At 39.0% G+C, this 20268-nt stretch overlaps 1 protein-coding gene across 1 annotated transcript; it reads left to right on the top strand.

Moving 5' to 3' along the window:
- Positions 1-174: 174 nt before the first annotated feature.
- Positions 175-4117, top strand: LOC126821349 (galactoside alpha-(1,2)-fucosyltransferase 2-like). The gene is made up of 3 exons (XM_050549760.1): positions 175-191; positions 3580-3666; positions 3928-4117. Exons 1-3 carry the CDS (start codon positions 175-177, stop codon positions 4115-4117), a joined length of 294 nt encoding a protein of 97 aa, XP_050405717.1.
- The last annotated feature ends 16151 nt before the right edge of the window (positions 4118-20268 follow it).

The raw sequence follows: 20268 nt of genomic DNA, 5'->3' as shown, positions 1-20268 counted from the left end.
ACACGTAAAATAACCGTAGCAAAATGTCCCTCATAACACAATGCATGCCGTATGTCCGTCTTCATTATCCCGGTCGGCAAAGAAAAGTAAGACCCTAAACCTTATGTCATTGGAGCCACGGTGAATCAGTGGGTAAGACGTTTACTCACCAACAAGACAGTTCCGGCATTGTATATGTCGTTATCACCAGAGTTGGTTTAGGAAATTGCATTTTTGCATATTTAAAGGAGCTTAGTCTCTAACGTGCTATCATCCAAAGTCTTCGACATTGAAAACACAAATTATTCGTCAATTTAAATCAACATCGATGTTGTGATTTTACCGGGAAAAGATGGGCCTCTGATATCCAATATTTAAGACAAAATAAACAATTTACCATTGGTACACGAATCGTGTACCATAATGCGTTTCGCCACCGTTTGTAACAAGTGACACGAACAACGAGGCTAGACATATTCCACAAGTTATGTCAAACGATGACGCCATATTCTTATCTGGAGAGTATGCGCAATAAATACTATCGGTGTAGACTGGAATAACCAGATGCTATAGATTGCCATTCGACTGAGACTTCTGGCGTATTTCGCTGAACATAACTGATTAGAAATTACAGTAAAAACAGAAACAATTAAATGTAAATCAGTTTATATATTATTACATTATTAAATGCGTTGTGACCCATTTGTGTCAATTTCTAGGTCCAGAATATTAGTGAGTTGGCTCCTTTAAACTCGTTGATAACAAAACAATACAGAGATGATAAACAGATGACGTATATTATATCTATGGTAAACTGGCGCAACCATTTTCGAAACACGAAGGCGACAATGAGGAAGATGTACACATTTGCGGCCATACTTTTCACTTGTGCTTTCTTCGCCATAACTGAAAGAACACAACAAAAAAACCTTAAAAGAAAAGTACTGATAAATAGGGTAGGACGACAATCTAGTGATTATGGTGCTGACCCCCCCCCCCCCCCGCCCCTGTAATGTATATATATACATATATATTGGTTAGTCTGATCTAGCATTAAATAAAATAAATTGAAAGTAGTCTATTTTCAGAAATTAGGTTTTGTCTGATAGCGACATATTTCTTTGAGCAAACGAAAGAGGGCTTTATCTCTTCTAAATCATGTAATCATGAATGTCCCAGTAAAGTATCTAATACTCGTATGTTCAAAGGGCGATAGACAAATACTTTCCGGTGAAGTATACCGGAATTTCGTATTAAGACGCGTATTTTGACTTTTAAATACCCCCACCCCTCACTAAACAGATTTCGGACGATCCAAATCATATCTGCTTTAACCATTTTTTACAATATTTTACAATTCTAAAAATGTATTCGGACCTTTCTAATGGCATGCATTCCGATATCTTGTATTTTGTGTTATGGCTCGTATTTGGACGTTAAATACCCCCCCCACCCCTCATTTAATACATGTTAGTGTCATCTCTAATTTGTTCTTTTTTCAAGGTATGTAACACAAATGTGCAAGAACATAATTTACATTATATGAACAGATATCGAGAATTTCTTAGTAAGATCGTTTTTTTTTACTTTAAATATCCCTCCTCTCACTTAATACATTTAATAAATTTTAGTACTGTGGGGACTTTGATCTTTTTTCAAGGTATGTAAATATAAATGTGCCAGAAAATAGCTTGAAAAGGTGTACGCTATTAAACTCTATTAAAGATACATTATGTAAGATTTATATAAAGAACTAGTCATTCTTGCTATAATAGTTCGAAAGTAGATGATGTAAAATGAATAATTTGAAAATTTCATTCAAATTACTCTATTGTAAGCGAAGATATTAGCCTTTGAAGGTTTGACAGACGTGTGCAATAATTTCAACCACCGTACTGGTTGATCGAAGCTAAGTCTCGGTCCTCCATATTTGATTAAATCAAAGTATCGCTGAACCATTCTAATCTATTTAATATCGAAGAAATCTGATGCCATCGAGAGTTGATTAAGGCCTGGATCAGTTAATTAATGTCTAATTAATACTTTAGAAAACATTTCAGGCCTAAAGAAAGACCTGCAATAGGCAGATTTAGCTCTTGCACAATGTATGTTTAATTGATTGGGAGGGGGGTAGGTGGGGTTTTAAATGTCAAAATACGGCTCATACTACGATATTCCGGATATCACACAGAATATCACTGAAAAGAAGTTTCATTTACCTTTTCAGAAACGTAAATTATATTCCGTGACATTTACCGGAAGTGATATATTGACTAAACCATTAGCTTACACCAAGCATAACAGCTGGTTGTATATTATATTAGGCTTACAACGATGGTACACCTAAACCAATTGCAATGAAGTATAATATTATGACGTTTACTTATCGACAGCTGTGGACTTTACCTTTAAAGGCCCTCAAAAAACTCACATAATTATTTATAAAATATCTAAAAAGACACTTAAGAAACACACCTCATTTGGGCTGGTCAAGTAGTCAACAAATGCGTGTTGTTAATTTTGCATGCAATTGAAGACACTGTATCTGGTTTTTTTTTTGGATTCTGCAACCTGCAATATTTCAAAAAGTTATTTTGCGCGGAGGCATGGGTGACTTAAATAGGATTCAAAGGAAGCCTATTACGTTCGACTGATTTTTTTAACGGCACCAAATTATTGCGGTCTCTGGATAAAGAACTGCGATAAGAGAGTAAAAATCACCACTAAATAGAACAACCACGTCAGCATTTTCAGATTGGTGGTATATTGGACTTGTGAAGAAGCAAAAGCAACAGACGTGTTCAGCAGCAAAAGCAACAGACGTGTTCAGCAGCAAAAGCAACATACTTGTGGAGCCACAAAAGCAACAGATTTGTGACAAAAGCAACAATCTTGTGAAGTAACAAAAGCAACAGATTTGTGACAAAAGCAACAGACTTGTGAAGCAACAGAAAAGCAACAGACTTGTGAAGCTACAAAAGCAAAAGACTTGTGAAATAACAAAAGCAACAGATTTGTGAACAAAAGCAACAGTCTTGTGAAGTAACAAAAGCAACAGACTTGTGAAGTAACAAAAGCAACAGACTTGTGAAGTAACAAAAGCAACAGACTTGTGAAGTAACAAGATTGGAGACAGGTTATGATGAAGTTTACTACAAGAAGTTGCCAAATTAGAGTACTTTTACTATGTTCTATGTTTATGATGTGCATGTATAAAATTCTCATAAGACCACTAAACAACTCAACGATACTTAACGTTCAACCGCGGATTCGAAATATACAATATGATGACAACATTTTGTCAAAGAGTCCGCGATATTTACCATGTGACGATCATCAGTCACGTGATAAACTTTATCTCGAATTTTATTTTATGGATCATGGTCGATTGGGAAATCATATGTTTAATTACGCGTCATTGCGCGGGATTGGCTCATCACTAAAACACACACCGCTCTGGACAAGAGCAGATCCCATCTTCCAATTATTTGAAATCAACAGCACTAAGTCGGTTTCTCCGTTTCGTCTGGATAACCGCGTCTTCAGAAATACCACCAACCAGGGCATTTATACAGAAAGCGTCGTAGATGTAAACAACAGTTCAACAAATATCTCCATATATGGCTATGTACAATCCTGGAAATATTTTCATAAAATTGCAGACGAAATTCGCAAAGAATTCACGCTGCAAAAAGACAAAGCCGATCGAGTGGAGGCGATATTTAAAGGGTTAAACGCCACGTCTCGAATTAAAGTTGGAATCCATGCGCGACGAGGCGATTTTTTTAAGTTTTTAGGGTTAACGGTTGCTCCGAAGACATATTTCGACAAAGCAATGGAAATATTTAAGAAAATGCTGGACAATCCGGTATTTATAGTCTGTTCCGATGACATTCAATGGGTGGAGAGGAATCTTCTAGCTCGTGATGTACTTATTGTTCACGAGAGTGTTTTTATAGATTTTGGAGTTTTGATGAGTTGTGATCACAGTATTGTGTCATCCGGATCGTTTGGATGGTGGACCGGATACCTGACCAAAGGTACAACTATCTATTTCCGTGGTTATCCTGGACCTGAAAAAATGTATAAATTCCATCTGGATGATTATTATCCGCCTCATTGGATAGGTTTATATTAGAACTCTGGTCAGTTCTGGCCTCGTGGTTTTATGCGAGAGAGAGAGCGAGCGAGAGAGAGAGAGAGAGAAATGGGGTTTAACGTCCACTCGACACAAACTAAGTCATTTCGGGACTAACATGGTTTAATTTTATTTCAATAATTCGCATGCGCGTAGGGGTCTTTAACAGTGGGAGGAAACCGGAGAACCCGGAGAAAACCCACGAGGTTGGTCAGGCGACCCTACTCCTTGTCATGTACAACCGGGGATTCGAAACCACGCCAGTTGACTCAAATGACAGGCCTTATGATACAGCGCGCACGTGCTAACCATTCGGCCATCCACCCCCCTGGTATTATGCGAGCGTTAGGGTATGTTATTATGTGACACTAAGACTATGGTATTATATAGTAGGTAGCCTATGGTATGATGTGAGATTTAGACTGTATTATGTGCGAGTTAAGGTTTGGTGTCATGTAAGTTTTAGGCTATGGTACTATGTGAGGGTGAAGCCATGATATTATATGAGGGATATGATATGGTACTAATCAATATTATGAAAATAAAGGTTTGAAAATCATGTTTTATGATTTCCACATTCGTATCTTGCGAACTATTAATTCTTCGCTACACTAAACCATGTCTCACACTCGCCACTAATTCTGCCCAAAAACAAACTGCCATAATTGTATCTGATGAATATTAACTTGATGTAAAGTTTAGTTACTGACTTATAAGATAATGACAGTTTATAAACAATTTATTTAAAGATACATTATGGGAGATTAGATAAAGAGCTGGCAGTTCTCAATATAATAGTTAAAAATTAGATAATGTAAAGGCAATTTGCTGAAAATTTGAGTCAAATTGATCCATTATGAACCGAGAATTAAGCGATTGAAATTTCGGCCTAGCCTTGATCATCATTACTAAAGTCGGTACGATAAGAAGCATAGTCTCGATTATCCATTCCATGATTAAATCACGAATGAAACTTTAGCAGCAAATCGGATCATATGCCAATAAATATCACAGGCTAGCGTTGGCATCGAGAGTTGGTAATGGTCTGGATAAGTTAAAGATACATTATGGGAGATAAGATAAAGAGATGGCAGTTCTCGCTATAATAGTTAAAAACTAGATAGTTTAAAGGTAATTTGCTGAAAATTTCAGTCAAATTGATCCACTATGAGCCGAGAAAGAAGCGGGTGAAATTTTTGCATAGTCTCGGTCATCATTACTAAAATCATTAATATAAACAGCATAGTCTCGATTATCCACTTTTTTTGATTTAATTATCAATGGCCGTTAGCGGCATATAGGAATCTAATCCAGCCAACATCGAAGGCTAGCCTTGACATCGAGAGTTTATTATAGTCTGGATAAGTTAATTAATGTCTAATTGATAATTTAGATAACATTTCAGGCCTAAAGAAAGACTTGTAATAAGCAGATTTTGCTCTTGCATAATGCATGTTTAATTAATGTCTAATTAATAGGCAGATTTAGCTTTAGCATAATGTATGTTTAATGGTCTTTATATCCCAGGCTAGTAAGCGAGTTATCCCCCACTAATAAGTACAACTTTATACAACTCTTTAAAATACGACAGACTTTTGGAAATGAAATGGGGTTTAACGTTCTACTGTTCTGGCCCGACTGGGCTAATGAAGACGGACATACGCCATACAGTGTGCTATGAGGGATGGTTTTTTTTTGTTTTTTTTGGCCAGACTGCGGCGCTACGGCCTACTCTTACATCGAATTCCAGCTACCAGTTATAGTAACTGTATGATCGGCTGTTACAGAAATGAAATGAAATGGCGTTTAACGTCCTACTATTCTGCTCCGAACTGGGCTAATGAAGACGGGCATACACCATACAGTGTGCTCTGAGGAAATCTGTGCCCGGACAGCGGCACTACGGCCTACTCTTATATCGAATTCCGGCTGCCAAGGGATTTTTTACGTGCACGTCAATGTGTACACGGGGCCTCGGTTTTTCGTCCTATCCGAACGACTTTACAGTTGTACTTGTCAGGCCCTCCGTCCTGCATCACTGACAAGGGGGAACCACGCCGGAAAATCTGGATGACTTTGTCGACCCATATGCAGAGATCGAATACCCGACCTCCAGGCTAGCGAGCCAGCGTCTTACCCACTTAGCCACCGCGATTCCCCGGTTGTTACAGGATATGAATACACTGCAGCAACAGGATATGAAAAAATAGCCACACCTGGCAGCATTCTGTCACATTGCCTGGAAAATTTAAATTGGTGAGCTGCGGGGCCCGTTTCTAGAGCAGTGCCCAATTTAGGGCAGTTGGTCAATTAATGTGCCAAGAGAGAGAGAGAGAGAGAGAGAGAGAGAGAGAGAGATGGGGTTTAACGTCCACTCGACACAAACTAAGTCATTTCGGGACAAACATGTGGTTTAATTTTATTTCAATAATTCGCTTGCGCATAGGGGTCTTTAACAGTGGGAGGAAACCGGAGGACCCGGAGAAAACCCACGAGGTTGGACAGGCGACCCTACTCCTTGTCACGTACAACCGGGGATTCGAAACCACGCCAGTCGACTCAATGACAGACTTTATGATACAGCGCGCGCACGCTAACCATTCAGCCATCCAACCCCCCAATGTGTCATAAACCGGCCCTGAGTATGACGCGGTTGTAATTTGCAGGTATAGCAATTACGTACATGGCGTGGTTGTAATTTACACCTTCATAACCTGTTAAACTATATAAATATATTTGAAAACCTGTCTATAAAAATATTGACACGTGTTTTAATATAAACATGATGATATAAAGCCACGTGGTATCATATTATCACCAGTATTATATTTATATTAAAATCTTTGTTTATATTATAAACATATCGTAGGGCACTAGGTTATACTGGTTTACTGACGATTCAAACCAGAGGTCAAGGTAATGAAATAGGGTTGAACAACACCCACCCCACTGTTCTGCACCAACTGGAATATTGGAGATAGGCATATGGCTAAGCAGTAGGGTTGAGGGTTATTTTACGTGCACGTCAATGCGTGCGTGGGTTCTCGGGTTTTGGCCAGGGTGGAACATCCGTGGTAACTTTCTAGGCAAGCAGTAGGATCAGTCCGGAAGCAACAACTCTAAATTTCGTTTTTCTTAGTTTCTAGATATCCACACTTTCCAAACACAGTAGATTGTGGGGCGGAATAATCGGAAGTTAAATAGGCATGCACAAGAGAAAATACCTTTAAAAATTGACTCCATACCCTATACATTTCCTTGATCGGGAATAGCAAAACATCGAGATGGTCGACACCCTTTAATATTTTTATCAGATGATTGTAATATGTTGGGCCCTTTGTAGTTATACACATTAAGATCGTCGGAATGTTTATAAACATTTTAACGGTCATGGTTTAATATTGATAAGCAATAGGGAAGAGAATTATCCGTCTGATTCCTGCTATTTTTTTTATTTTTTTAGCATTATGTCCCTTTAAATACAAAATGCATGTACTTGGTTGTGCCGAATTTAAAATGCAAAATTGTGAAACGAGTTGTCATAGCAACGTGAAAACATCATAAAACCAAACCTTAAGATAAAAGAAAAATGACAGTTTACTGCGAATATTATATTTTCTCGGTAAATTCAGATTCTCTTTTAAATGTGAAGTTTAATGTCAAGTGAAGGGAAATTTTGTCTTTGTTTTGTTCTTGTTGTTCGGTGAAATACCAGAACATGTCTATGTAAACCTTGGCTTAGAATACCCAGATGTGTCGTATGTTAAAATGCAGGTCACGTGAGCCCGCGTGAGGCGTGACATAACTGGGCACTACTGACATATTATATACTTAAAGGGACACTGCACTATTCTTAATCTTCGGAGAAGAACATAAAATGGGGTTTAATGTCCTACGGATTACGACGATGAGAGGCCCTATAGCCCTAACCCCCCCCCCCCCCCCACATACACACACACAATCCCATCACGATTAGAGGACGATGAATACGTGTTTCAAACGCAATTGAGCAAAGCCGATCGAGGATAATAGCGACGGAAATGAAATGAGGTTTAACATCCTACTGTTCTGCTCCGAACTGGGCTAATGAAGACGGGCATACGTCATACATTGTGCTATGAGGGAAATTTGCCTACTCTTATATCGAATTCCAGCTGTCAAGGGATCTTGTACGGACACGCCAATGTGTACACGGGACCTCGGTTTTTCGTCCCATCCGAACGACTAGATAGGTGTTTAAGACCACAGAACGCGTAAGAACTGGGAAGAATAGGTTTAATATCCTACTGTTCTGCTCCGACGGAGAACATAAAGACGGGCAAACGCCATGCAGTTTGGTGATCTGAGGGACAGCGGTGCCACGGCCTACTCTTATTTTAAACTCCAAATGTCAAGGCTTCTTTAACGTTCACACCAACGTAGACATTCGAACGAATAAACGTGGTTTCTTTCCAGCTCCCCGCCCCTGCATCACTGACCAGGAAAATCACGAAGATCAAATCTCGGGACCTCCAAGCTAGCTAGCCCGCGTCTTACACACCGATTCACTGCGGCTACCGTGCGTGTAAGAAAGGCTTAAGCCGGTGTAAAATCTATTTTATATCGTGGTCGGTCGAGGCCCCCAAGATCTTGAGGCTCTAGGTAAGTCCTGCAGCACAATCACAAATTCTTTGTTTTTTTTCTCTTGTTCCTTATATAAGAGTAGGTTGTAGTGCTGCTGCCCGGACACAATGTCCCCCATAGCATACTGTCTGGCGTACGTCCGTCTCCCATTAGCCCAGTCCATGCAAAACAGTAGGACGTTAAACCTCATTTCATTTCATTTCTCTTTGTGTTTATCTAAAGATATGTCTTTGTTGAGATGTTTAATTATACTGTTTGTTCAGTTTGTTTTTAGTTGTGCAGTTATCCTTCGGTGTCTATATATTAGATATACTGATGTACGGGGTATTTTGGGGGGTGAATATCAGTATTTACAACAGGTTACCCAGTCGTTCGGTTGGAATAAAAAAAACCGACGCCCACCTGTGTAAACATTGGCGTGTATGTAAAAGATCCCCTGTTAGATGGAATTCGATGACAAGTACATGTAGATATAAAAATGATCATAAACTTGTCAGTAGATATAAAAGTAACCATAAACTTGTCTCAAAATCACCGAATTATTGTGTTGATGAGAGAGAGAGAGAGAGAGAGAGAGAGAGAGAGAGGCGGGTGTATAGGTCTTTAGCAGTGGGACGAAACCAAGGTACCCGGAGAAAACCGACGAAGTTGAACACGCGACCATCGAAACCACGCCTCCCGACTCAATGACAGGCGAACGCTGCAGAAAAGAAGGACAGTATGGCCATTTCAATCAATCATTCATTTATTCGTTCATTCTAAAGCCTAAAGCGCGCGCGTTAGACCACTCGACCATTTGACTACTTGTCCAGACAACTTCGTTGTATATACTAGTACTATTTACAATAGGCCATTAACCTGAATATCTCTTTAAGTTGAGTGGACTCACTCCCATCCTTAACTTTATTATTCTACATTTGTACGGACACATGTTTTTTTGTTCCCTGTGGATTAAATCTAATCCCACAAACTCCAAGGATTAACCAGGAATCTTTGTGTTTTCCTTTCAAGTTAAAAGGTCAAAATTTGTGGATTTCGTTTCTTTATTCACCTGGCCTTTTGTTACGAGGAGGTAAGAATACATTGTTTTTTTTTCTTTTTTTCTGCTGTATTTTAAAATGTCTTTAACCCGACCCTAGTCGAATTGTTTTAATGGCAGTAAGTGAACTTGTAATTTACAGGGGCCTTTTTCTCGAAATCTTAAAGTAGCTAAGTCTCTAACTCTAATATCATCCAAAGTCTTACACATTGAAAATACGAATTATTTGTCAATTCAAATCAACATTGATGTTGTGATCTTACCAGGAAAAGTAGGCTTCTGATATCCAATATTTAAGACAAAATAAACGTTAATTTACCATTGGTACACGAATCGTGCACCATAATGCGTTTCATCGTCATCGTCATTTCGCTGGACATAAATGATTTGAAATCAGAGTCCAAAAGGAAACAATTGAATGTAAATCAGTTTATATACAATCAAATTATATCATTATATGCGTTGCGATCCATTTGGGTCAATTTCTAGGTCCAAAATATTAGCGATTTAGCTAAAGATAAAATCCAATTTTAGTAGATACTTCAATTTTGATTGGCTAAGCACTATAATCAATCTAATATTATCCAATCAAATTACTAAAATTTGAATTTTATCTTAGTTAAAATTTCGTGAAACAGGCCCCGGGTTACAACACTATGGAATACAAGTACTGAGCCTAGTCCCGAAATAACCGGGAGTCATGGTGTCTAAATAAGATGCTGACTTGCTAGCCTGGAGGTCGCGAGTTCGAGCTTAGTACCGAAATGATCGGGTGCCACACTGGCTAATAATCTAGTAAGACGCTGACTTGCTAGCCTGGAGGTCGCGAGTTCGAGCTTAGTCCCGAAATTATCGGGTGCCACACTGGCTAAGTGAGTAAGACGCTGGTTTTTTAGCCTGGAAGTCGCGAGTTCGATACCGCCCTGTGTTGGCCGAGAAAGTTCTTCGGAATTTTCCGGCGTAGTGGTTTCCCTTTGTCATTGGTGCAGGACGGAGAACTTGACAAGGGGGACAGCTGTCTAGACCAAAAACCAAGGTTCCGTGTACACATAAAAGATTCCTTTGCAGTTGGAATTCGATATAAAAATAGACCGTAGCGCCGCTGCCTGGGCAAAATTTCCCTCATAGCACACTGTATGGCGTAAGACCGTCTTCATTAGCCCAGTCGGGACAGAACAGTAGGACGTTATATAGGAAAATAGAAAATAGTCTTATGATGATAAATTTCATATAATTCGATATAAAAATAGACCGTAGCGCCGCTGCCCGGGCAAAATTTCCCTCATAGCACACTGTATGGCGTAAGACCGTCTTCATTAGCCCAGTCGGGACAGAACAGTAGGACGTTATATAGGAAAATAGAAAATAGTCTTATGATGATAAATTTCATATAATTCGATATAAAAATAGACCGTAGCGCCGCTACCCGGGCAAAATTTCCCTCATAGCACACTGTATGGCGTAAGACCGTCTTCATTAGCCCAGTCGGGACAGAACAGTAGGACGTTATATAGGAAAATAGAAAATAGTCTTATGATGATAAATTTCATGTTCTAAAATTCGTTTATATGAGTTTGTCCCTATATTATTTTCAATAAATATACTATAGGGGTAATCTCATATAAACTTTGAATCAAATTTAGCAAACTAAACCTATTAATTTGTATTTGAATAGGGATTGGGGAACAGGCATAGCCTATATTAAACCCCTCTTCCTGTCAGATATAGATACATGTATTTACATTTTACAAATAAACAAACAATGTAAAAGTGAAAATATAATTACTACAGGTGTGTCATAGTTGTCTCTGAAACCTTCTGGTGATTTGTAAAAACGGGTGGAAAGTTTTAAAAATATTAAAGATGCATTATGGAAGATTAGATAAAGAGCTGGCAGTTCTCACTATAATAGTTAAAAACTAGATAATGTAAAGGGAATTAGCTGACAATTTCTGTCAAATTGATCCACTGTGAACCGAGAATTTAGCGATTGAATTTTCGGCTTAGCCTCGATCATCATTACTAAAGTTGGTATGATAAAAAAAACATAGTCTTGATTATCCATTTCATGATTAAATCATGAATGAAAGTTGAGCAGCAAATCGGATCCTAACCCAATAAATATCGCAGGCTAGCGATGACATCTAGAGTTGATTATGGCCTGGATAAGTTAATTAATGTATAATTAATAATTTAGATAACATTTCTGGCCTAATGAAAGACAGGAAGTAGGCATATTTAGCTCTTGCATAATGTATGTTTACATGAGCTTTCCGTGTCGTCAAAGAGTAAATCTTAAAATGGAACTGAAATAGAACCCATTCGATGTTACGGTGGAATTGGACTTAACCCTATGCTACGTTAAAATGGACTTGAATTTAAACCTAATCGAGGAGTCGGAGCAGAACAGCAGAACGTTAAACCCCATTTCTAATCGAGTGTATGTTTATAAATCTCCAAGTGCACACTCACCAATCGGGCGTATATTTTATTCATAATATTTTGTGGCTAGGCTATTACGATCATTATTAATAGAAGTTGAAAATAGAAAAAAAAGGTGAATTTATTGTTTTAAAGAGGAATATGCACACCCACCAAACGGGCGTATATTTCATTATTTCATTCATAATACATGTATTGTCTGGCTATATAAAGTTACAACCATTAATAATAGAAATTGAAAGTAGAAAAATAAATGATGAATGTATTGTTTTAAAGAGGGGTGTTGTGTTTTCTATATTACTGAATGATATTACGACCATTAATAACAGAAATTGAAAGTAGAAAAAATGATGAATATATTGTTTTAAAGAGGACTGTTATGTTTTCTGTATAAATATTCATTAAGCTGAGTTATCTAGGTTCTTAGTTTTATCACCGTCATCAGATATGTATCTTATTTTAAGAGTTTTATCTGTGGTTTTTATTTTACGAGAAGTTATGGTATCCCGTGGGCATTATACACATTCTAAATACTGTATTTATTAACTGGTCAACAATCTCTGTTTGTTTTATTGACATAATATACTCATAATTTACAATTTAACTGTTTTATTGGGATTCAGGCGGGGGTGGATGGCCGAATGGTTAGCACGCGCGCTGTATCATACGGTCTGTTATTGAGTCAACTGGCGGGGTTTCGATTCCCCTGTTGTACGTGACAAAGAATAAAGTCGCCTGTCCAACCTCGTTTGTTTTCTCCGTGTCCTCCGGTTTCCTCCCACTGCTAAAAAGACCCCTACGCGCAAGCGAATTATTGAAATAAACTTGAACAATGTGTTAGTCACGAAATGATCTAGTTTGTGTCGAGTGGACGTTAAACCCAATTTCTGTCTCTCTCATTGGGATTCCGCCCTTTCTGAAATACCCCCCCCCCACCCCCCCCCCCCCAAAAAAAAAACAAAAAAACAATCAACAAACTCTAATTATAACGTAAGGAATAAATGGGTGAATCAAGGATCAAGGAATGAAATTGGCGCAGAAACCTATTTCATTTCATTTTGGCTGAGAGACTTTTAATATCATTACACAAGGCAAATCCTTGTTTGAACAAAGTTTTCAATGGTATGAGCAATGTCAATGAGATACATACTTACAGATACATGGCTATTCTATTGCGTTCAAATTAAACATATCCAAAAATGTTGTATGGAATCTTCGAATAACAAAGCTCCATTGTCAGATGTTTCCCCGGAAGATCAACTCGATTATACACGTTTAATATTTTAAACTTTTATCGACCTTACAGTTTTTACCCTAAGGCTAGACTTTTTTTTTAGAATGAATTGAAATGGTGTTTAACGTCCATCTTTTCTACATAACAGGATTAGTGATGACGGGCATATGCCATGCAGTGTGTTATGAGAGTAATTTTGCCTGAATGGAGAGAGAGAGAGAGAGAGAGAGAGAGAGAGAGAGAGAGAGTTTAACGTCTACTCGACACAAACTAGGTTATTTCGGGACTAACATATGGTTCAATTTAATTTAAATAATTTGCTTGCGCGTAGGGGTTTGTAGTAGTGGGAGGAAACCGGAGGACCTGGAGAAAACCCGCGGAGATGGGCAGGCAACCCTACTCCTTGTCACGTACAACCGGGGAATCGAAACCATACCAGTTGTCCCAATGACAGACCTTATGATACAACGCGCACGCGCTTACCATTCGGCCATCCCCCACCCTCTTCCTCGGAGCTTAATGACACGTCAGTACCAACCGAACACCCAAATAACTAATTTTTCCAAAAGACGTGCGATTTGGATTTTCAGATAGACCGTATCAATGTAATAATCTAGTCTGATCATTTAAGTTTTCAAATGAAAATGATATTACAGTGAAAAATTCACGTCCCTAGATTAAGGGGATTAAAATTTTAATCCTGTAGCCGTTCTATCATTAATCGAGATAACAGATCAATATAATTCAATACTTTATTTTGAACTCCGCCATTAAACTTTATAGGCCAGGGTTTAACAACCTCTTAAATGAACTTGTATTTTATCACACAATCAAGTTTACCTGAAGTTGGATCTGATAAAAACACAATTAAAACTGAAATGGGCAAAAATTAGAGACTTGAAACAAGTTGATGGGGTTCATAAAGATTAAGTGGTATTTGTTGGATTTTAATTTGGGGATGGGTGGTGTAAGACCACTAAATATGACAGTCAAAATTCTCGCCTCGGGAATTTAAAGATGTATAGGTAATACCCCTGCCAGACCGGAGTGGCGTCCTTACTGTGTTGCTACGGCGACAGAAGATGGTATCAGAGCGCGTCAAGATCGCCATAAGCGTTTCAAAAGCATGGTGGAAACGCCAGAAATCGTGTTGTGGTCTCCATGGTCGCCAATGATCGCTAACTAACGGCGTTTGTTTTGAGCATGTTCAAAACAAACGCCAAGGTTCTGCGATCATACATGGAAAACTGTGAGGACGCGACTTTTTTCAAGTTTGTAATTTTCTCGCGTTGTGTTCACGTTTGCCGGCGACCTTGTGTATTTTGTGGTCGCCGTACGATTGCAGCAGCGCAGTAAGAACGCCAACCCGATCTGATGGGGAAATAAGATTTAGCTGGCCCTTTGTGCTGTAATAGTTTAAAAATAGATAATGAAAAATGAATACATTAAAATTTTCAAATTAGTTTATTCTGACCTAGTTATAGGTGTTTGAAGATGTGGCGTAGATTTTTTTATTAACGCAGCAACGGTACTTGACAATCGAGTCTAAGTCTCAAATTTTTATATCACTCGGTCTTCCGGTGGACTAGAGAGCTGATTGTAAGCTTGTGAATATGTGTTTAATTAATAGTTTATTTAAGAGTTGAAGCCAAATAAAGATCTGTAATAGGGAGAGAGAGAAATGGGGTTTAACGTTCACTCGACATAAACTAGGTAATTTCGGGACCAACATATGGTTCAATTTTTTATTTCAATAATTCGCTTGCGCGTAGGGTTCATTAGCAGTGGGAGGGAACCGGAGGACCCGGAGAAAACCCACAAGGTTGGACAGGCGACCCTACTCCTTGTCACGTACAAGCGGGGAATCGAAACCACGCCAGTTGACTCAATGACAGACCTTATGATACAACGCGCACACGCTACCCTCCCCCCCCCCCGTTCACCACCTGCAATAAACATATTTATCTCTTGCATAATATAACTTTAATATCGTCAATGATTGTCGGATATAAGTGGAATTCTTATATGAACTAGTAACTGTTTTTTTTCGCTTTGTCTCGTGTATGTATTTATAAAACAAAACACTGATATTTGGCCAATTTTTACCATACCAACAGAGGACAAACTAACAGAGAGAGGGAAAATAAACACAAACTTAGGCATTTTGGGACTAACACTATGGTTCAATTAAATTTCAATAATTCTACGCGCGCAGGGGGTTTTAGCAGTGTGAGGAAATAGGAGGACCCGGAAAAAACCACTAGATGGGACAGGCGACTCAAACTCCTTGTCACGTACAAGCGGAGAATCAAAAAACACCCCACTAGACTCAATGACAGACCTAATGATCTCACGCGCACGTGTTAAACCATTCGGCCACCCAAATCCCCGACAGTCACCAGAGAGGCTGTGTCGGACACAACGACCGGCACCTGAATTTGGTTTCGCATTATCATCATTATTTAATGGCTTCTGCTTTAAACTCTTAAACCTTCTATAACATGTTTGATTGTATCATTGCTTGATGACGGTGAGAGTACCCTCATTGAAACGTTGCAGTTAATAAACCGAGTGAATGTTATCCATAAAACTGTTTATTATCATTATTTCAATTTTCTACTTTTTGTTTAATATGTGTTTCTGGGATCTTTAAAGATACATTCTCAAGAAGGTATTTATCGGGTGGTTATTTCCAATAAAAATATGGCAGATTTGGTATAAATGGAAAGTAGAGGCGCCAAATCTAACTAGAAAAATACCGGATTCCTTGAAAAACACCCATGAGACAAGAACTGGGAAAAAAATGTCAGGGTATCACTAACTAGCTACGCGGCGCCTTATTGTCTGCTAGCTTTCCTTAGGGAGCGCTTGTTATTTCTTGATCGAATGGTTAGCCATTGTGGGAACATTGGTGGATTTAAACGTACAATAGACTCTGCAATTAAACGGCGGAAAAAGAAGTTGGCAGTCTAAGATAATCCAAAAATTTACTTAGGCTTCAAATGGGCAGTAGGTAACGACAAATACATGCTGAAAATGGGCCGTCTCTCAATCAAGTTACATGACAAACTTGGCTTCTAGAAATATATTTGTTAGGAATTGGGGTATTTCCTCTCGATTACAATGATTTGAGATTGATCTGAAGCAAATGTTTGATAGATTAATTAGTTTGAATATGTCTTTAGTCCAAATATATCATTAAATCACACAGTTTGTACGCGGGAAGGGGGGGGGGTTGGATGGCTGAATGGTTAGCGTGCGCGCGCTGTATCATAAAGTCTGTCATTGAGTCGACTGGCGTGGTTTCGAATCCCCGGTTGTACGTGACAAGGAGTTGGGTCGCCTGCCCAACCTCGTGGGTTCTCTCCGGGTCCTCCGGTTTCCTCCCACTGCTAAAGACCCATATGCGCAAGCGAATTATTGAAATAAAATTAAACCATATGTTAGTCCCGAAATGACCTAGTTGTGTCGAGTGGACGTTAAACCCCATCTCTCTCTTGTACGCGGGTAGGCATCTTTAATCTGAATGAGTTACTTACACGGTTGGTACTGACGAGTCATTGAACTCCACATCATTGTGATCCTTCATTGATAAGACAGAATCAAACAAGCATAACATCGACCATTGTCAGCCCCAGTTACCCCTCGCTGATTTAACTACTCCTTACCATGTTTCAACCTCTTTTCTCTATTGTATCAAAATAACCAATATCTATACCACCAAATATCATGTAGAGACCCAGAAACTTTACCTTTATACGCTGACATTTGACCCCTACTGTGAAAAATATTAACCAAAGTCCTTCAATCCGCAATAAAATATTTATATTAACATATTTGTAAGTCAAAGAGAACGACCGAGTTCAATTCAAAGATCTGTCTTTCACGAATTTTACGACGAGCTGTCGTGTTCTAGGAGTTTCTGTAGACCACACTCTAATTTTAAAATCTAAAAAACGTCTCTAGTTGTCCTATGGGTTAATTGAGTTCAATTCAAGGATTTGCGTTTCGTGAGTTTTACGACGAACTGTCGTTTTCTAGGAGTTCTTGTAGGCCACACTGTAGTTTTAAAATCTAAAAACGTCTCCACTGTTGTCCTTTGAATTGACCGAGTTCAATTTAAAGATTTGCCTTTCATGAGTTTAAGACGAGCTGTCGTGTTCTAGGAGTTTCTGTAGACCACGCCCTAGTTTTAAAATTTAAGAACGTCTCTAGTTGTACTTTGAGTTTAGAGAGATGGTTAATTGCTTGTAAATTACAATATTTACATTAACGTATTTGTAAATCGAGTTCAATTCAAAGATTTGTGTTTTATCAGTTTTACGATGAGATGTTGTGTTCTATGAGTTCTTGTAGACTACACTTTAGTTTTAAATCCTAAAAAAAACTTCTCTGATCGTCATCAGAGAGAAATGAAATGAAATGAAATTATGTCCTACTGCTCGGCTCCGATTGGGCTAATGAAGGCGGGCATACGGCATGCAATGTGCTATGAGGGAAATTTTGCCCGGGCAGCGGCGCTACGGCCTACTCTTATTCCGAATTCCAACACGGGATCTCGGGTTTTCGTCCCATCCGAACGAATATACGTTGTCCTACACCACTGACAATTCAGGTGATCTTTGTCAGTCAACGCAGGAGTCGAGCACGGGACCGCTAGGTTAGCAAGCCAACGTCCTACTCACTTGGCCACCGTGGTACCGTTTTTTTGAGAGAATGTTAATCGCTTGCAAACTACAATATTGTACACGTTGAATCCTTAACTGGAATATCAGTCGAAAAATAGTTCAATTTTCTTGAGCATTATTATTGGCCACAGAAGTTCATAGGGATTTTCCGGCGTGGCCCTCTTTTGTCAGTGGTGCAGTACAGAGGGCCTACCAAGGGACAGTTCGATCCCTGCATTGGCTGAGAAAGTTCATCCTTGTCAGGGATGCAGGACGGAGGGCCTGCCAAGGACAGCTGTCTAGTCGTTCGGATGGAACGAAAAACCGAGGTCCCGTGTACACATTGGCGTGCACGTACAAGATCCCTTGGCAGTTGGAATTCGATATAAGAGTAGGCCGTAGCGCCGCTGCCCGGGCAAAATTTCCCTCATAGCACATTGTATGGCGTATGCCCGTCTTCATTAGCCCAGGTTAGGAGTAGAACAGTAGGACGTTAAACTCCATTTCATTTCATGCCAAGGGACAACGTATAGTCGTTCGGGTGGTACGAGAAACCGAGTTCCCGTGTACACATTGGCGTACACTTAAAAGATCGATTGGCAGTTGAAATTCGATATTAGCGTCGCTGTCCGGGCAAAATGTCCCTCATAGCACACTGTAGGGCGTATGCCCGTCTTCATTAGCCCTGTTGGAGTAGAACAGTAGGACGTTAAACCCCATTTCATTTCATTTTATTTCCTATAACCCACGACATTTGACCTTGGTTTTAGTGTCGTGAGAAAACATAATATATTGGATTTTACTGTAATTATTGACTAGCTATTAGGGTCATATATATTAATAATAAACCCAGTTTTATGAATTATTAATATAAATTTTATTATAAAAAAGAATCGATCGATCAATTCATAACAATAGCTATAAAACTTAAATTATGCATATTCCGAGAAAAGATCATTGTACCTATTGTTATTAATTCATACATGTATTATGTATTAACATGCGTGCGTCACTGTATTTTATCAGTTTCGGAGGGCTTTTTTACATTAACTATAAGGTACGCCAGGGAGTCCATAGTGAGAGAGAGAGAGAGAGAGAGAGAGAGAGGGGGGGGGGTAACGTCCACTCGACACAAACTAGGTCATTTCGGGACTAACACATGGTTTAATTTTATTTTAATAATTCTCTGGCGCGTAGGGGTATTTAGTAGTGGGGTTTAACGTCTACTCGACACAAACTAGGTCATTTCGGGACTAACACATGGTTTAATATTATTTTAATAATTCTCTTGCGCGTAGGAGACTTTAGCAGTGGGGGAAAACCGGAGGACCCGGAGAAAACCCACGAGACTGGACAGGAATCGAAACCAAGCCAGTTGACTCAATGACAGACCTTATGATACAGCGCGGACGTGCTAACCATTCAGCCACCCACCCCCCACCCCCGTGACACGAGAGAGACGGAAGTGGGGATATTATAGAGAAGGTACCAGAGTATATATATTTTAATGGTGGCTTGCCTCGAGCTTATTTCCTGTAATGTTACTCAAACACCACCAACAACAATATTATAACACTATCCCTTCGAGTTTGCCCTACTGGGATACTAATGAGTAATGGCCCCGGCGATAGAATGTTAGATCTACGGATACCCTATTCCGTTTTCAACTGTCGACAGTGTAAACTAAAATAAAACTAAAACTAAATAAACCAACTTCCGCTTAATGTTCACAAACTAAGTTTTATTGTATAGAAAGGTCAAATGAAATGAAAACGAGCATACGGCATCCAGTGTTCTATGAGGAAAATGTTGCCCGGGCAGCGGTGCTTCGGCCAGCCTTTATTTCAAATTCCAACGTCTACACCGGATCCCCGTGTTCATATCATTCCTTATCCAGCCCTCCGCTCTATTTATTATATACTCTTCCAAACAAGTAGGGGATATTCATAAACAATGCAAAACTGCGGAAATGCACTGCTGTTTTTATTAGAGGTAACCAGTGTATGTTTATAACAGACCAATTTCCTACACATGAACATAAACAGTACATATGGGCAGCTTATCTGACGGCCCCATTTCACTCGCATTGAGATACACTGTCAAAAGTGAAAATGGACGTTTTTGATTTTTATTTTAATAATGAGTA

This window comes from Patella vulgata, chromosome 5, assembly GCF_932274485.2.
Source record: "Patella vulgata chromosome 5, xgPatVulg1.2, whole genome shotgun sequence".
NCBI classification, from domain to species: Eukaryota; Metazoa; Mollusca; class Gastropoda; family Patellidae; genus Patella; species Patella vulgata.
Note: the sequence above shows the minus strand (reverse complement) of the source record. Positions and strands in the feature narration are given on the sequence as shown.

Coding starts and splice junctions, on each gene's coding strand:
- LOC126821349 (XM_050549760.1), top strand. Junction 3,667..3,927: donor ATTCGCAAAGAATTCACGCT/GCAAAAAGACAA, acceptor TGTTCACGAGAG/TGTTTTTATAGATTTTGGAG.